We start from the raw sequence: 19,521 nt of genomic DNA, 5'->3' as shown, positions 1-19,521 counted from the left end.
CACCCCAGGGGCAGCCACAGAGAAGGCCCCGTCTCGAGGAGCCACCAAGAGGAGGCACACACAAAGGTATTTATTGTGAGGAGTTGAGACTACTAAGGAGATTCTTCTTAGGGGATGGAGCCGCTCTGGGAAGAGCAGAAGGTTCCAAGTTCCCTCCCTGGCAGCATCTCCAAAGATAGGGCTGAGAGGGTTTCCTGCCTGCAACCTTGGAGCAGCCAATGCCAGTCTGGGTAGACAATACTGAGCTAGATGGACCAAGGGTCTGACTCAGTATATTTCAATCGCCAGATGATCTCAATGGGCATAAGAAGCTGCCATATACTGAGTCAGACCATTGGTCCATCTAGCTCAGTATTGACTACCCAGACTAGCAGCAGCTTTTCCAAGGTTGCAGGCAGGAATCTCTCTCAGCTCTTTCTTGGAGATGCTGCTAGGGAAGGAACTGGGAACCTTCTGCTCTTCCCAGAGTGGCTCCATCCCCTAAGAGGAATCTCCTACAATTCTGCTCACACTTCTAGTCTCCCATTCATATGCAACCAGGGCAGACCCTGCTTAGCTAAGGGGACAAGTCATGCTTGCTACCACAAGACCAGCTCTCCTCTAGTTTCCCCAGAATGACCCGTGGACCAACCTGGCTGATGCATTGTGTACCAATTGCACTTTCTGGACAACAAAGAAAGGCGGCCCCACATAGAGTGCATTGCAGTAGTCAAGTCTGGAGGTTACCACCATACGTACCACTGTCTTGAGGTCATTTATCTTAAGAAATGGACACAGCTGTTGTATCAGCCAAAGCTGATAGAAAACACCTCTGGCTAGGACCTCAACCTGGGACACCAGGGAGAGGTTTGGATCCAGAAACACCCCCAGACTGTGTACCTGTTCCTTCTGGGGAAGTGACCCTATCCAGAACTGACAGATCAAAATTGTTTCCTGAGTTCCAACCCTGCACAATGAGTAAAGGTAAAGTGTGCTGTCGAGTCGATATCGACTCCTGGTGACCACAGAGCCCTGTAGTTTTATTTTGGTAGAATACAGGAGGGATTTACCATTGCTGTCTCCTGCACAGTGTGATATGATTCCTTTCAGCACCTTCCAATAGCACTGCTGCCCGATATAGGTGTTTCCCATAGCCTGGGAAACATACCAGTGAGGATTTGAACTGGCAGCCTCATGCTTGCTAGGCAAATCATTTCCTGCTGCTTTAAATACCCCCATCTTATTTGGATTCAACCTCAGTTTGTTATCCCTCATCCAACCCATCACCGCTTCCTTTAGGGAGGTTATGCCTTCTCTTGATGATTGCTGCCTGCAACCTTGGAGAAGCCACTGCCAGTCTGTGAAGACAATACTGAGCTAGATAGACCAAGGGTCTGACTCAGTATATGGCAGTTTCCTATGTTCCCCATTCCCATTGTCAACCTTGTATTTTGTTTTAGACTGTGAGGTCACGGAAGAAGCTTGATTGTTTGTTTTTTCTATGTAGACTGTTTTGACTTTTGTGGGAAAGCGGCACAGAAATATTAGTAGTTGTCCTTGTTATCCTCAATGAGAATATCAGAAATAATGGACAAGATTCCTGAAAAGCAAGAGTTTTGCCTGTTGTGACTATTGCCTTGCTATGCACTGCTGTAGGAGAGCAGCTGTGAGCTGTAAGCAAAGAGCCATAGAAGGGAAAGAAGGTCATACAGAATCTGCTGCCAGAACTCCCAGTCATTTGCAAAAAAAACAACCCCACAAACCCTTTTCCTTCTCCCACAAAATCCAGCTGCTGAAACAAAGCAAGTTTACAGGAGGGGATGGAACACAGTGACCATGCTGCCCAAAATTCCAGGTTTCACCTGGATTTTACGGATCTCACCTACCTGTAGATTGCTTAGCCCACTCAGGTTTTTTTTTTTTTTAAGCTAAGCTCTAGCCCTTGTAGCAGCGGAGTTATGGAGCAAAGCGTGCAGTCATTCTTCGGCTCAGAAGTTATTTTTGAGCCAATTTACATAATATGCAAATTAGGCACCCGGATTGGGAGAGCCAGAATATGGCAAACCTTAGGATGCAACCAGGTGTCAATTTTTGTGCAGAAGCTCAGTTCTCTACTGAACAGTTCTCTACTTAAAATCGAGTAAGTAAGTAAATAAATACAGTGGTCCCTCGACTTACAAACTACTCAACATAAGTATTTTTCGAGTTACAAACGGCAGTTTTAGATGCCGTTTTAGATGCGGTTTTTTCGACTTACAAATTTTTAGATGGGGTTTCCTCGACTTACAAATTTTACATGCGGTTTCCTTGACTTGCCTGCCTGTTTACTGCCTGTTTATTCTTGAAAAGAAATGTTGCTGTGCAGTTTGCAAGCCTTACTGGGGGTCTGGGTCTTTTTTCTAGGCTCCGGAACGCATTAATCCGTTCCCAATGCATTCCTATGGGAAACCGCTTTTCGACTTACGAATTTTTCGACTTACAAATGTGCATTCGGAACGGATTAATTTTGTAAGTAGAGGGACCACTGTAAATACATACATACATACATAACACAGATTCTTGGGCCCTGCATATGCTCGAAAGCCCCGGTGTGTGGGGGGGAGGGTCAAAAGAGGTTGCCCAGGTGGCTCCCCTCTCTCCCGCCCCTGCATGCAGGCTGGCCATCTGTCAGGCAGCTCTACCTGACAGACGGCCAGCCTGCAGGCAGCACAGCTCCCAGGCGGGGCAGGAGAGAGAGGAGCAACCAAACTGTCCTTTAGTGACCCCCTGGCTCGTCAGGATCAGCCACTACGGGGATTATCCTGTCAACAACAGCCACTGCAGCAGGGGAGGATGGGAGTTGTAGTCCAGCATCTTGAGTCTAAGTGTGCCTGTCTCCTGAGCCAGTATTTTGCACCTGTCTGTAGCCAATGGAGCTCATGGAAAGGACTCGGCGGACGATGCACGTGGCTGGGCTAATAGGAGTAATTTATCATCAACATCCTCATTACACACCAGCAGTGCACATGGTACTGAACAGGGTAACGTAGGCAACAAAGTCAGACTCCCCTGGAGAGGCAAATCGAAGGAAGGGTCCTGGGGGGGAAATGCAGGCAAATACGATTACCAGAGGTATGGCCCAGCCTTTTAACAAAGGCCCTCCCAACTTTGTGTCCCCAGATGATGGACTACAACTCCCATCCTCCCCTGCTGCAATGGCCATTGTGACAGGATGATGCCTGTAGCGACTGATCCTGATGGTCCGGGCACCAGAGGTGACAGTTTGGTTGCTCCTCTCTTTCTCCTGCCCCGCCTGAGAGCTGTGCTGCCTGCAGGTTGTCCGTTTGTCCTTTGAGAGCTGCCTAATAAATGGCCAGCCTGCAGACAGGGAGGGGAAGAGGACCCCCCCCCCATCTAGCAACATCTGGGGACCCAAGGCTGGAAACCCCTGTTACGACACATAACACAGCCCCAAGATGTAATGGCTGTTAGCTTAGGTGGCTGTAAAGGGGGAATTCAACAAATTCCTGAAAGAGAGGGCTTCGAGTGCATAAGGACAGCCCTGCTGGATCAGGCCCAAGGAGGCCCATCTAGTCCAGCATCCTGTTTCGCACAGTGGCCCAACAGATGCCCCTGGGGAGCCCACAGGCAAGAGGTACAATATGTGCACGCCCTCTCTGCTGCTGTTTTAAATAAATATATGTGATAGATTTTTTATTATTATTAATGTGCTGGTGGAAAGGGAAATAAAAGAACAGTTTGTATTTTTTAGGATTTGAACTTCAAACATTATTTTATTGAACAATTGCTGTAAATTGTAAGTCTGAATAATAGTCAATGCAGATCTGAGAACAATCTTCTGCTTCTCTTGGACATGATGTAATCTTGGATTTATTGATCTGCTTATTGAGTGTCAAATCTGTTGAACAATAACAGTTAAAATAGGATTCTATTTAGAATTCCCCCCCCCCTAAAAAGTACCCCTCAAGATTGTTTAAACCTTTAACTGAGCCTATTCCGGTATAAGACGTCGTGCATTCAGCTAATTGAAGTGGCAGGTTCATGCAAAATTGAGTATTTGTGTAGGTAACGACTTTTTAGCTAATGACGCACGACTTTAGTTCGTGCAACTAAACTCTTCAAAAGAGATAATAGATAACATAATTACTTTTCCTAACTCGTTTTTCTCAGCACGCAGGGGCAGGAAGACAGAGGAAAGCCACCTCAACGCGACTCTCCAGGGTGAACCGGAGAAGTGGCAGAAGGATAGGGACTAGGGGAGCCTTCGGACACAATCCACCACGAAAAGCGCATCGAAGAAGCCGCCGCGAGCGGGAACGCCGTTGTCTCTTTAAGAAGTTGGAGAGGGCCGAAACCTCTTCTTCTATGCGGACGAGATTGGCGCAGCCCGCCAATAGGAAGTGGGGAGGGGCGGAGCCGGCTGGCCCTGCCCTTAAAGAAAGTTGTTGCCCGCGAGCGCAGCTCGGCTTTTGCTTCCAGCGGCGCGCTTGGAGAGGTCGCCTTGGAGAGGTGCGCTTTTACGCACGGGAGAGATTGATTTGCGCGCAAGGCAGCCGGAGTTCGGGCACTGAGGAGCTGCTGCTGGAAGCGGAAAGCGTTTGGCTGGACCCTGGAGTGGCAGTGGGGGTGGCGATCCGCTCCTGCGCCTCGAGCCTCTCCTCTCCGTTGCGCGCCGCCAGGCACCCTGCGCTCCCGGCGGCACTCTTGGCTGCCGCCGCTTCGCCCCGCTACTGGGGCTCCCCGCTCCTGCCGGCCCCCGCCCCCTGCTCCGCGCCGCCAATGCTCAACATGAGCGAGGAGCACGCCAAAGCCCTGGAGGCGCCGGGCAGCCCCGCGGGCACCGCCAGCTCTCTGTCGCACGTGGACTCGGACTCGGACGCGCCGTCGTCTCCCGCCGGCTCGGAGGGACCCCCAGCGCCCGCCGTCTCGTCTTCGCAGCGCCCGGGGGGCTCCGGCAACGGTGCCAGGGGCGATCCGGGCGACGTGGACGAGCGCTTCCCCGCCTGCATCCGCGACGCGGTGTCTCAGGTGCTGAAGGGCTACGACTGGAGCTTGGTGCCCATGCCTGTGCGCGGCAACGGGGCGCTGAAGGCCAAGCCGCACGTCAAGCGGCCCATGAACGCCTTCATGGTGTGGGCGCAGGCGGCCCGCAGGAAGCTGGCGGACCAGTACCCGCATCTGCACAACGCCGAGCTCAGCAAGACGCTGGGCAAGCTCTGGCGGTGAGTGGAGCCAACGAGGCGCGCCGGGCTGGACGGGGCGGCGGGTGAGCTGCAGCCGCCGCCGGCCGGGCGCTACTGTTGCGCGTCTGCAGCGTGCTAGGAGCTCGGCCCGGCAGAAAATAAGAGGGCATGCCGTCGAAATCCGCCATCCGGCGCTCATTGTGTGGTGGCGCAGTTGGAACGAATCAAAGATACACCCCGATCCTGACCTGAATGTATGACTCAAGCAAGGGTTCTCAAACTGGGGTGCCCAGATGTTGGACTAAACTCCCATCATCCTTGGCCACAAAGGTTGCGGGTGATGGGGGTTGTAGTCCACCATCATCTGGGGGCCCAAGTTTCAGGACCCCTGTGTATAGTTCCAGTCCGAAGTCTACTTTACTAGGCAATGAGTTTCATTAATTTCAAGTCGATGTGTTTAAGGTAGTTGTGAAAGGCACTGGTATTTTTTGCTGAGGGTGGGGGAGTAAATTGATTTAGTACCCAGAGTGGTGTGCTCAGTTTCATATGTAGCACAATGCAACAGGGTCTTTCCCAGAGGATCGGGAATCGGGTGCAGAATGACAATTTGGGGTCACATGTACTTGGTTAAATTTGGAAAGCTGGTAGGAGAGGAGAGGAGAGCTGGTCTTGTAGTAGCAAGCATGACTTGTCCCCTTAGCTAAGCAGGGTCCGCCCTGGTTGCATATGAATGGGAGACTTGATTTGTGAGCACTGCAAGATATTCCCCTTAGGCTTAGGGGATGGAGCTGCTCTGGGAAGAGCAGAAGGTTTCAAGTTCCCTCCCTGGCAGCATCTCCAAGATGGGGCTGAGAGAGACTCCTGCCTGCAACCTTGAAGAAGCCGCTGCCAATCTGTGTAGACAATAGTGAGCTAGATGGACCAAGGGTCTGACTCAGTATGTGGCAGTTTCCTATGTAAGCAGAACTCATTTTTTTAAAAAAAAATCTAGGATGTTTAGGGGAGCTCCATATAAACAACTCACTTGCTATTCTATAGATGGTTCTGTTTTTTAACCCACACCTATCTTAAGATCCCACGAAGGATGATGCAACTTTTCAAAATGGTTAAGTGATGGTCAGTTGAATTCATGTCCCCGCTATGCTCAATGTAGATAGTTCCATGATTAACTTCCATTCCGGGACAGTTTCGCAGTCACATTTCTTAATCTCAGAGCTTGAAAATCACAACAGAGGAACTTTGTAAACATGTAGCAAGACATCTTGAAGATGGGGCATCAAACCTTTGAAGGAAACCTAAGAGAATTAATTCTTCTATAGTTCAGCAACATTTCAGCTGTGCCCGCTTTAATGAGCAAATTGAGCATCTGCTTAAACGTCTCTCATTAAAATTAATGGAACTTTTAAAATACTACATAGACTGGGTTGTGTCCATGAAAGTTTCCGATGAATTGTTTGTCACTTGGGGTGATGTGGGGAGAACTGACTGGAGAATTGGAAGGTTGAGAGAGAGGCTTTTGTGGGTCATGATGGAGCTACCGTCTCCAGAATAGCATAATGTGAAACCAGGATGTCGTGGAAATGTTTCCTGACAATCCTGTAGTTCTTTAAAATCCCCGAATCTGGCATTGCTTGAAGGGGTTCACCGTGAGCGAGATATTGACTAGAGCGGTCTTTTTACACGGTTGTTGATAAATCCTGAAGTCCAGAAACACATGGTGCAAATCAAAGGCACAGTCAGCATAATGAGGGACAGCTGGTGGGAAACAGAGGTTCGTGTGTGTGTGTGTGTGTGTGTATCTCTTAGAAGGTATAGACCTTAAACGTCCCTAAAAGTGTGGCCCAACAGCCACCTAATGGTGCAGCGGGGAAATGACTTGCCTAGCAAGCAAGAGGTTGCTGGTTTGAATCCCCGCTGGTATGGGAAACACCTATATCGAACAGTAGCGATATAGGAAGATGCTGAAAGGCCATCATTTCATACTGCGCTGGAGGAGGCAATGGTCAACCCCTCCTGTATTCTACCAAAGACAACCACAGGGCTCTGTGGATGCCTCAAAAGTGTGGCCCAACTTCCCCCCCGCCCCCCCTTTGTTAACCCTGCTAACTGGGCAAAGAGGCACCTTTTTAACGTGGTGATTCTCTTTATTTAGGAGGGAGAGAGTAATTGGCCCTCTCCACCCCCAGCACAGTACTTACAGTGACTGTTGCGGGTGTCTTATCCTATGTTTCTTTAGATTGTGAGCCCCTTGGGGACAGAGAACCATCTGATTTGTTTGTTGTTTCTCCATGTAAACCGCTTTGGAAACTTTTGCTGAAAGGTGGTATATAAATATTTGTTGTTGCTGCTGCTCCACAGGCGGACTTGTCTGCCCAAGCAATCCTCAGAGTTGCTTGGGATCGCCATATATTTTTTTCCCCCCTTTCCCCAGGGCACCAAATAGTACTGCATGTTCTGGGGGAGCATTCTGGCATCTCACAGAGGACCTCACGGTGTGCCTGAAAGGATGCTGCTTCAGCGGGGGTGTAGATGTCTGCTTCAGCAAGAATTGTGCAGTTGAGAAATTGCGTAGTTACTTGCAGTACCCCTGTTTAGAGAGTCGTCCGTCCTTCGCAGTTTAGAACGCAGATGGGTTGCACGCAAATGTAGATTTGAGGGTCTGCTTTTCCTTTTTTAATGTTTAAATTAGTGATGCTGGCTTGAGGATCAGTTTGCAAATATCTGCCTTTTTAAAATCCAGATTTCAACACAGTTTGAAATTATGTACAGGCAGCAAATTAGGCATTTCCCCGACTTTTTTTTGTTTGTTTGTTTGTTTGTTTTCCTGTTCTTATCCAATAGATCTTAATTTCCATCCATTAGTTAGGAACAGCAAAAAATAATTGTGTTCTCAGGGAGGATCCCAACAAATTGAAATTGCTGGCATTCAGTAAGCTGCTGTTTGTGGAAGGTACAAAAGAAATGTGAGCCGTGTCCAGCTTTCTTAGGCACAGGGATCTGAAGCCCTCTGTTTTGAGAAATTTATCATTACTTCTAAATGAGTGACGATTTCATGTGTCAAACCAAGAAGAGGTCCTTGTGGCACCTCGCAGACTAATGGATGTATCGCCGCCGAAACTTTCTTGGACCAAATGTCTGTGGCTAACAAATCAGTCTGACAGTGCCACAAAACTAATTTTATTTTATTTTTTAAATTATTTTGCTGCAACACATTCTCAGGGCTCTCTCTCTCTCTCTCTCTCTCTCTCTCTCTCTCTCTCTCTCTCTCTGGAACTTTTCGTCACTTTTGTTCCTGAGACCCACAAAATCCTTCCAATGATGTGCTGAAATTGCTGAAACGTATATTCCGTTACGGCTGCTTTGGATGGGTTCACTAATGCAATGTATCCAACAGTTCCCAAGACTCTCATTCGGACACTGGGGTGGGCGGGTGCAGGCAGTGTGACAATTTGTGGTCGCGACTGTATTTTTCTTAAAACACTCATGGACTGTGCTCTACTTGGGAGGTTGGTCAGAAGCTGACCTCTTCTCTTTAAAAAAAAACCCAAAAAAACTATGAAATTTAGTGAGGTTCCATATACTGTATTTATCTGAATGCAAGACTAGGTTTTTTCCAAGTTTGTTGATGTTAGAAATTGGGAGGCCGTTTCAAATTCAGAGTCCTTTTCCTCTTGAGTAAATGCAGATATAACCTATATTTAATCTCTCATTTTAAAGGGGGCCATCTTAAATTCCAAGTCGTTTTCGATTCGGGTAAATACGGCAAATGACTCATTCGATTCGGGTAAATACGGCAAACGACGAGATCCAAGCTTGGAAGAGGTGGCACGTAATGCTTTTTCCTCAGGCCCAGCTCAAGATGTTTTAGCAGAAAGTCTCAATGGTTTCCATTCTCATTCTCTCTTGCTGGAGATGCAGCTGCACAGACATCTGCCCTGTGGCGTTTGCTGTGCTCTGGTGGGCCCAGCGCTGCCCTTTCCCCCTCTTGAAATGAAGCAAGGGGGCCCACGTCACTCTCCCCTCTCTTCGAATTGTGTGATGCATCTCTTCCCTCCTTCTCTATGCTCCCACACTACAAATCCTGCTTAGTGCTTATTAAGAGGGTTCAAAACACACCACGTGCATTATCTCGTTAATCCTGCAACAGCCCTTTTCGGTTGGGCCATATTACCGTTGATATGGTAATATGGTAATTAATATTAGGGAGAGGAGAGCTGGTCTTGTGGTAGCAGGCATGACTTGTCCGCATAGCTAAGCAGGGTCTGCCCTGGTTGCGTATGAAAGGGAGACTAGAAGTGTGAGCACTAGAAGATATCCCCCTCAGGGGATGGAGCCGCTCTGAGAAGAGCATCTAGGTTCCAAGTTCCCTCTCTGGCAGCATCTCCAAGACAGGGCTGAGAGAGATTCCTGCCTGCAACCTTGGAGAAGCCGCTGCCAGTCTGTGAAGACAATACTGAGCTAGATAGACCAAGGGTCTGACTCAGTATATGGCAGTTTTCCTATGTTCCTAATGCAGGGGCCGAGAGAAGCGTGGCTGACGAGACCTGCCACCAGAGACACCCTGTTGGGATTCATGGCTCATTCTCTGAACCATGCCATGGCCATGCCTGTCTCTGATGTATGTGTTATGCACAGTTCCAGGAATAGTTGAAATGCAAAACTCCAAAGCTGGGGGCAGGGGGGCGGGGGCAGGTACCATGGGACAGAGGAAGCTGCTGTATACTGAGTCAGTCCCTTGGTCCACCCAGCTCAGGATTGTCTCCTCTGACTGGCAGCAGCTCTCCAAACTTTCAGGCAGGAGTCCCTCCCAGCCCTACCTGAAGATGCTTCCAGGGATTGAGTCTGAGATCGTCTGCGTGCAAGCACGAAGAGGCTCTTCCACTGAATTATGGCCATGTCCCCCTGAAGGGGAATATCTTAGAGCAGGGGGTTTCCAGCTGTGGCACTCCAGATGTTGCTGAGCCACAACTCCCATCGTCCCCAGCTATGACTTATTGTGGCTGGAGGTGATGGGGGTTGTAGTTCATCAACATCTGGAGGTCCCACCAGTTGGCAACCCCTGAGCACTCCTATGCAGTCTCCCATCCAAATGCAAAACAAGCTGGGCTCTGCTTAGCAAAGGGGACGGTTTGTGCTCGCGACCACAAGACCAGCTCTCCTCTCTCAGGTGTCCTGTCCCTGCAGCCGCTTGGGCAGGTGTGGATCATTTCTCCTGTGGAAAGAAATGTGACCTTTCCTACGTCTGAGCTGCCCGCAGGAGTTTGCCCTGATATGTAATCAAAAGCTACAGAGCTTTTTACAACCCACACAGCGTTGGGAGCGGGTTCCATTCCAGAAAGCAGGGTTTGCTTCTGCATCAACCTGCGTGGGATGGGGCTGCAGATCTACCTCCCGGAAGGGAAGGCAGGTGCCTGCTTGCTTTTCCTGAGGCTGGTTCCTACGAGTAGTGGCCACAGATCTTACCCAACAGGCAAGGGAGGGGAGAACTGGTCTTGTGGTAGCAAGGAACCTATGTCCCTGGTTGCATTTGCATGAGAGACTACATGTGAACATTGTAAGAGATTCCCCTGAGGGGATGGAGCTGCTCTGGGAAGAGCAGAAGGTTCCAAGTTCCCTCCCTGGCGGCATCTCCAAGACAGGGCTGAGAGAGACTCCTGCCTGCAACCTTGGAGAAGCCGCTGCCAGTCTGTGAAGACAATAATGAGTTAGATGGACCAATGGTCTGACTCAGTTGAAGGCAGCTTCCTATGTTCCCCCCCATCCTGCTTTTCAGTGGAGTCCGTCCAAACATGAAGCTGTGGGTGGTTTGCATACACATGTGTTAATTGTCCTCTCGGCCTGGTGATCTTCATTATTTTTCAAGCAGGGTCTTCTTTGCCAAAAGAGAAAAAATGCTTGCATGTGAGAGCCATTCCCCACTGTGCTGACCTCCGCACAGCACTTTCCCCCCTTTCCCCCCTCGGCTTTTCTCAGTGCTGGGATGGCTCTTTGAGAGAGACGGAGCCCTCTCTTCAGCCCTCCCGGAGGAAAGCGCTGGGAAGGGCTACCCGTTCGTCATCCAAGATGGCGCAGGGACCCGAGAGAGCACGGTGGCCCTTGAAGGAGCCCTTTGGTGCTGGGCAGGGCACAGCATGACAAGAATGGTCACCTTGGAGTTGCCGTGTCCCCCGGAATTCCGGGTCTCCCGGGTCTCCCTTCTCTCCCCCCCCCACTTCCCTCCCCTGTGTTTCAAACCATGTGTGAGTGTTCCGCAGGAGCACAAATAGATTTGTGAGCCTTTTTGGATGGCTTTGGGTGCAAGAGACGTGCCCCAGTTCTGCTTATTAAGCAGCAACGTCTTGTCCTAACAAGCCGGCTGGGGGAAGGAGGAGACACATTTGCCTCTGGTTTCCGACAACCCAACTGTGGCCGTTTCTCTCATCCCAAACCATCCCATCCTGCCTCTGTGTTAGAGAGCCACTCGGCCTGCAGGCTGGCCATTCATCAGGTAGAGCTGTGTGGGCTCTACCTGATGAATGGCCCGCCTGCAGGTGGCGTGATTCTAGGTTAATTAGTTGGGTCAAGAGTCGGGTGGTTGCTACTAGAATGTCGTGCTTTGGGCACCGAAGTGTCTTGTGCTGACTGTGGCAATCAGAAATTGATTCGCCGCAGCAGTGAGCGTAGATTTCACAGAAATGCGTTGACGATTAAAGCTAATTACAAGAATAATAATACCCCCCGACACACACAGCCTTCCAGTCCTAATGTAAGAGAAGGGGGAAATTAAAACAGCTTTGTAGTTGAAGTGTATCAGTTTGCAGTCGGTTTTCTCCGTTGCTACCATTGTACAAACCGCCTCCCCAAGGAATTGCGTCTGTGCTTAGCCTCGGGGTGGGTTTTATTAAAATCACAATTGAAATTGCTAGTCAGGAAGATGCCATTTAAGCATGGTTTTCCTCTAAAAGTGCATTCTTGCTTATGTTAATATATTCTGTTTTACTCAAAAATAGATATGTTTCCTTTTTAGAAGGTAGGTACACGCAATATATTGAAGAAAAAATTCAGATTAGTTTTTCAGCCAGATCAAGAGACAGAATGATGAACTGGTTATTTTCTGTAGTACTAAATCTAATTGAAGCAAATACTTGTAGAGCCATTGGGGAAGTGAAGTATCTCCAGTTCGTCTGGTTAATAAAGGATATTTAGGGAATATTTTTGCCACTGTTTTAGTATTGGGAAGTCAGTGACTTCCACCAAACTAACTACTAAGATTCACTAAAAAGTTTTACTAACAAGTTTGTAGCTAAAGTTTAAGATTTACTAACAAGTTTGTGTATTCTGAATACTTCAACAACAAATATCTGTTATTGTTTTACTGTTCGCAGTTTGCAAGCATATCTCCTCTCACTCACAGAAGAACTTTATTACAATGTTCCCCGGTACGGCACTGCTTACAGCCATCTGCTAAGATAGGTTTTCCCATTGAAAATTCCCTCGGTAGATCTTGGAATCAGAACTGTAATTCTTCAGATCTTCAGAAATATTCTGCTCAGTTTTGGTTTCGTTTTGTGTCAGTCCCTCCTTGCATTTATCTCCAGACTTCTCCCCCCCTGACCAGATCTACCCTACCCCAAACCATCCTCTTTACAAGAGTGTCCTTGTACTTTTAGAGAGAAGTTAGGGTCTCTCTCTCCCCCTCCACACACAAACATATAGGGAGAAAGGTCTGTGATCCCTCATCTCTATAGACGGCTGTTAAAAAGCATATTCCTATTATATAATTAGATCTTATACTACTTATTCATGATGCTATCTTGGACCTTTAACATGAAATCAAGCCTCTTTTTACAAAATATATTCTAACCACACAAAAAAATTCTGATTTTAATTTTTAAAGGCACTGGATTTTATCCACCTTGCTTAACCTTCAGTGGATCCCAGTTCCCAAACAGTGTTCCCTCTAACAGGGATTCCCAGATGTTGTGGACAACAACTCCCAGAAACCCCAAGCAAAAGTCATTGCAGCTGGGGATTCTGGGAGTTGTAGTCGACAACATCTGGGAATCCCTGTTAGAGAGAACCCTGGTCCCAAAGGCAAAAATTGTGTCATTTAAGGCTGACACAAAGTGCCTCTGTCTTCAAGGTCCCTGTGGAGCAGAGGGGGGGCAGACTCCAAATTTTTTTCATCTGTGTGCAGAATGAGTTTTGTTCTGGGCAGCAGTATCAAGGCAATGTGCACGTACATGCATTCAGAGTGGGGCCTTCCTGACTCAACCTGAGCGGGATCTAAAATTTACTGAGTGAACATCAGAAAAAATTGTGAGCATGCACATGTGCGCACGCCTTAGAGCAGGCATCCCCAAACTGCGGCCCTCCAGATGTTGCTGAACTACAACTCCCAGCATCCCTAGACACATTTTTTGGTGGCTGGGTATGCTGGAAGTTGTAGTTCAGCAACATCTGGAGGGCCGCAGTTTGGGGATGCCTTAGAGGGAACCCTGCTCCAGACTTTTAAGACTTACTTGAGTTGTTAATGGTGCCCCAAGGCTCATCAACTGCCGCCAGCAGCAAAATCACCGCGGGGGCGTGGCGGGAGCACGTCGAGGACCTGGATGTCTCTGAACACCTGCTGAGCCCAGGAATGTTTCAGTACAGAGCTGGACTTGCTATACTGAAATGCAGTGTACACACAGAAGAAGCCCACTCCTGATCTCACTCTAACCTTTTTGCTTGCATGCTTGCTTGCATGCTTGCATGCTTGCTTTGTTTCAAGAGCCTACTTTAGAAAAGGAAGAAAGCCCTTTTTGTTCAAACGTGGAGAGTTGAAAACCTTTCCCAATCGACTGCAAGCTGCCCAGTGATGTACCGGTGCTAGATTCCAATCAATGTTCCCTGTAAGAGGGCATAACAGACTAATAATGATGTTGGCTACAGCTCCCAGAATCCCTAGCTGCAGTGAGCTTTGGCTGAGGATGCTGGGAGTTGTAGTCAGGAATATCTGGGATTCTCTGTTAGAGGGAGTATGGATTCCAACCTACCTTCTGCCCGCCCCTGCCATGGGAAAAAACAAAACCACACGATTTGTCAAGAGTTAGGAGCCTATAGTCTGTCTCCTGCCCTAATCATCTCTTTAATGGGAACCACATTTTGTTCTCTCTGCAAAATTACATTGCCGTCAATCTGAGCGGCCCTGTGAGATCTTTGGAACACTGCAGTCTGGCCGTTTGCAAATGTCTGACTTGCAGCATTTCTGAACTGACAGCAGTGTTGCTGTTATTTCAGACCGAGTGACTACTGGGTGTTCTCCGAGGATGTCTCCGTATAAGAAGATTCAGAGTTATCCGTTTGCCCTGTAGTTTACCTATTTGTTTTTTTTCTTTTTTGGTAGTTATTTTAGTTTTTAACTTAGAATGTAATTTTTAATGTCTTGTTTTGCATGCTTTTGTACACCGCCCGGCGTCTTTAGAGTGGGCGGTATATTAAAAGTTCCAAATAAATAGGCTGAAAGCAGAAAAGACCTTTCAGATAAAATGGGTGCAAGGGTTAGTTTGGAATTAATTAGGGCTGCCATATTCTGACTTTCCAAATCCGGGTTTGCATATTAATATTTTGCATAAATATTATGCAAAATATAAAATATTATGCAAAATATCATGCCACCTAATGGCGCAGCAGGGAAATGCTTGACTAACAAGCAGAAGGTTGCCGGTTCAAATCCCCACTGGTACTGTATCGGGCAGTAGCGATATAGGAAGATGCTGAAAGGCATCGTCTCATACTGCGCGGGAGGGGGCAATGGTTAACCCCTCTTGTATTCTACCAAAGAAAACCACAGGGCTCTGTGGGCGCCCGGAGTCGAAATCGACTTGACGGCACACTTTACCTTTTAATTTGCATATTGTGTAAATTTGATTTGCATGTTATGTAAATTGGCTTGAAAATAATTTCTGAGCAGTATAGTGACTGCACATTTTGCTCCATAACTCCGCTTCTGCAAGGGCTAGAGCTTAGCGCTTTTTAAATTTTTAATGAAAGCTGAAATCCAGGCATATCTGGGTAAGATGCTTGAAATCGGGGTGAAACCTGGAATCGGGGCGGCGGGGCATGGCAACTCTAGAATGAAATGGCTTGTGCCGTTTGGAGTTTCCACACCGTCTTGTTGCCTTAGCCCCAGTTTTAGTTTTTTTAAAAATCATAAATCTGGCACTGTCCCCCAACTGGGGGAAATGACGTTTGCTACTGGGACCTTTGAAAGCTGGTCTTGTGGTAGCAAGCATGTCTTGTCCCCTTTGCTAAGCAAGGTCTGCCCTGGTTGCATATGAATGGGAGACTTGATGTGTGAGCACTACAAGAGATTCCCCTTAGGGGATGGAGCGCTCTGGGAAGAGCAGAAGGCCCCAAGTTCCCTCCCTGGCAGCATCTCCAAGATAGGGCTGAGAGAGACTCCTGCCTGCAACCTGGGAGAAGCCGCTGCCAGTCTGTGAAGACGATACTGAGCTCGATAGACCAATGGTCTGACTCAGTAAATGGCAGTTTCCTATGACCTCAGGGCTGCCCACCGGTGACCCCCCTGGTTAGGGACTGTGACCTGTTGGCATTGGCAGCCCCTCTCTTTCAGCAGGATTAGACAGGCGATGGGAGTTGGGGGCGGGGGGGTGGGTTTTGAGCCCTGGTGGTGGCATGCCCATACATGGCTGATGGTAGGGTTGCATGGTGCAGGCCTATGTTTAGCTGACAGGGGCCGTTGGGTGCTTTAGAAATACTCTTGCTCAAGCAAAAGTTCCTTAACAGCCTCTTGATTTGCTTTGCTTGTATAAGTACCTCCTCATGTTCCTGCAGAATTATCTAGTATAAACACACAGCTGACGCGTGTTTAACACACGCGGGGCTGTTCCCTCCGCCCCATCCAGCTTAGCAGAGTGGAATGAAGTTTATCTGTCCCATTTTATTTGCTGCTTGCAAATATTTCCAAATCACTTCCTGGAAAGGTTCGCTGAATTCCTTTGAAGACCTTCCTTTCTTTTTTGCATGGTGGCGGCTTGGGTCCCTTCGACAGCACACTTTCCTGTCTAAACCACCTAGAGTTTTTGTGATCAGTGTTCCCCTGGAACAGGGATTCCCAGATGTTGTTGACTACAGCTCCCATGATCCCTGGCCAAAGGCCATTGCAGCTGGGGGTTATGGGAGTTGTAGTCAGCCTCTGGGAATCCCTGTTAGAGGGGAACACTGTGTTGGATGCCTTTGGAAGTTTAAGAAAGCTCTCTCTGGGCTCACTTTTTCACCTAGTGGTTTCATCAGAAGCTCAATAGAAGCAGTGAGTGGGAGAGATTTGGAGAGAAGGGATGTCACTGGCTTTAGTGGGGGTGGAGGGTGGGTATCCTCCCTCTCAAAATGGTGTCCTTGGGGAGCATCCCCCTGGTCAGTAGGGACAGTTGTCATACCCAAATTGCTTCCTCTTTCCTGCCCTCTTTTCCTTTTTGTATTGTCTGTCTCTGTTCAGGAGTTCTCCAACTTGGGTCCTCAAACATTGTTGGACTACAACTCTCATCATCCCCCTACCCAGTGCACCAGGGGATGAAGGGAGTTGTAGTCCAACCTCAAACCCAAGTCTGAGAACCCATGTTAGATTGTAATCCTGCAGGTGAGACCTCCATCTTTTTTTAATTATTATTATTATTATTATTAATCTGTGTACCGTGCCTAGAAAATTGTAAGTCCTTTATGAGCACACAACGGGGATAGGAACATGGAAGTGGAAACATGGAATAGAAAAGGCTTTTTTTAAAAAAACACCTTACTCTCTGCTGTTTAGATTATAAATCCTTTGGGGGAGAAGAGAGTGGTATGTAGGTGTTGATGCCATTTCTGTGAGCTCCCCTGAACCCATGACGGATAGAGCGGAGTGTAAAAAGAGTAAACAAGAAGTAGAACATGACTGGTAGTTTGCATGTAAATGGATATGCTGAATCTCTCCTTGTTCAGTTAAATGGGAGTCGAGCCACCGAATGGCGCAGCGGGGAAATGACTTGCCTAGCAAGGTTGCTGATTCGGATCCCCGCTGGTATGTTGCCCAGACTATGGGAAACACTGATATCGGGCAGCAGCGATAAAGGAAGATGGGAGATGGCAATGGTCAACCCCTCCTGTATTCTACCAAAGACAACCACAGTTGTCTGTGGGCACCACGAGTTGACACCGACTCGACAGCACAACTTCTTTAGTCTGCAGTAACGTTTCCTTGGTACATCAAAATGTTTGCTTTTTTTTGCTGGGTCATCAGTTTCTGATCTCTCCTCCGAATCTTGCCGTTCGAGGCACTGGTTCTTACCTTTCAAGCCCCCAATGGATTGGAGCTTAGGTAGCCCAAGGGCCACCTTTTCACTTAACGTGCTGCTTTGTGCCTCCTTTTGACCTCTGAGGGTCCTGCTCAATGTATCCTCACTGGCTGAAGCTCAGTGAGTGTCCGCTGGTTGCAGGGCCTTCTCGGTGGTGGTGGTGGCGGCGTCAGTTTTCTAGAATGCCCTGAAGTTCGTCATGTGCCATGAAAAATCCTGGCTCTTTAAGAGGGCCTTTAGGCTTTGTTGATGCCGGGGTGGGGTGGGAGGGCAGCTTCTATTTTGCTGCTCACTTACCCGTTTCCTGGTGCTATGTATTTTAGTGGATGTGTGTTGCCCAACTCTTTTTGGTTTTCCTAAATGCATATGCCTTGGTGTTTGGAGCATCTCTGTGACTTTGTAAGTTGGCTGCATCAGGTTGTCGCCAAGGGAAGTGGTCACAACTAAGCACCGTTGAAATCAATGAGACACGTTAATCGTAACGAAGTCCCATTAACTTCAGAGCAGCACAGCCGTGATTCGTGTTCTTTGGATACCAAGCTTCCACTTAACTTATAATGATGAAACGGAATATACGTAGGGAACGGCGGTCAAATGCAAGGAGGTGCCAAAGGTTGCTTCTCTCCCTCCCACCCCAGCTGAGAGCCGTGCTGCCTGCAGGCTGGCCATTCATCAGGTAGAGCTGCATGGTTCCTGATAAATGGCCCGCCTGCAGGAAGTGAGGCTCTCTGATGGGGTGGGGGAGAGAGGAACCGACCCAAACTGCTTCCTTTGGCTCACACACACACCCCATGCCCGGCTCATTAGGACTCTACTAGTCAAATGGCTATAAATCCATCAGGCTTTCTCTGTCCCAAAGATACCAGTCACTGAATAGCAAGGGACAGTCACCCCTCGCCAACCGCGGTTTCCCCAATCACAGTTTTGAGTATCCGCGACTGGGAAATTGTGACTGGTTTCGCCAACTGCGGACTGAGTATCCATGGTTTGGCAAGATTTTTTGGTTATTTGGGGGGGGTGCTATTTGGGGGGGGTAATTTCTGGGGGTCCCCCTCACTCTTCTTGCTGACTATTGGTGATTTAAAGGGCTTCAGGGTGATTTTTGGTCATTTTCTTCTGTATTTTTATGTCTTTTCACGACCCCTAACCCCCTGTTTCCTATGCTTCTCAGTTGCTCTCCAACCGTGAGGTTTTCCCAGAACGGAACCCTCAAAGTTGGCGAGGAATCACTGTACTTTTGGACAGACTAGCTGCATGTTGTCTTCAAAGGTGCACGCTTTTAAAGGTCCTACTCGGGGATGGGCCTTCTCCTCTGCTGCCCCGAAGCTTTGGAAGGCGCTCCCTGCTGAAATAAGAGCCTCCCCATCTCTGACAACTTTTTAAAAGTCTTAAAAAACGCATCTGTTCACCCAGGCTTTTAATTGAACATTGTTTTAATAGTACTAACATTGTTTTAAAAATATTGTTTTAAATTGTAACATTGTTGTAATGTTTTGGCTTTTTCTATTATTTTGTTTTGTTTTAACCTTTTCTGTTGTCATTTATTTTGCCTTGCCTCCCGGAGACGTACGTTCTGGGCGGTATAGAAATAGAAGATCACAACCTTTATTTATTTAACCTATTGCAAAGCCATGAAAATGGGAATGGAACCCACTTCAGATGTACAAGCAAGGATGTGTGGATCAGGGCCAATATATTTTAGTCCCACTGCCTTAAATCTAAATGCTGGAATGAGTCCTATCCCACATTCTATTATTCATTGAGAATAAGATACATTTCCGTTGATAATAATTTGGAGAGTTATTGTGAGTCCTTTGCAAATGGAAAGAGCTCATGGAAAGCCTCTGGTCGCTGTACACATCTCCCTGGAAGTAAATCTTGCTGTATTCAAGAATGCATAGGATTGTAGCTATAGACTACAATTTTCTGGAACTTTACGTAGAAGTCAATCTCACTGTGCTCTTCAGGCCTCTGCTTTGAAATGCAGTCAACCTCTGAGCCAGGAAGCTTTGGACATTTGCTCGAGGGATAGAAAAGTCAGTTTG

At 48.0% G+C, this 19,521-nt stretch overlaps 1 protein-coding gene across 1 annotated transcript in view; it reads left to right on the top strand.

Moving 5' to 3' along the window:
• Positions 1-19,521, top strand: part of SOX8 (SRY-box transcription factor 8) — a 30,332-nt gene that overhangs the window by 317 nt on the left and 10,494 nt on the right. Inside the window, exon 2 of the mRNA XM_053275920.1 lies at positions 4,150-5,201. Coding sequence (XP_053131895.1) covers positions 4,345-5,201 — 857 coding nt within the window. The 5' untranslated portion in view covers positions 4,150-4,344. The remainder of the gene's footprint in view (positions 1-4,149; positions 5,202-19,521) is intronic.

This window comes from Hemicordylus capensis, chromosome 13, assembly GCF_027244095.1.
Source record: "Hemicordylus capensis ecotype Gifberg chromosome 13, rHemCap1.1.pri, whole genome shotgun sequence".
NCBI classification, from domain to species: domain Eukaryota; kingdom Metazoa; phylum Chordata; class Lepidosauria; order Squamata; family Cordylidae; genus Hemicordylus; species Hemicordylus capensis.
This window is presented reverse-complemented; position numbering and strand designations above follow the sequence as displayed.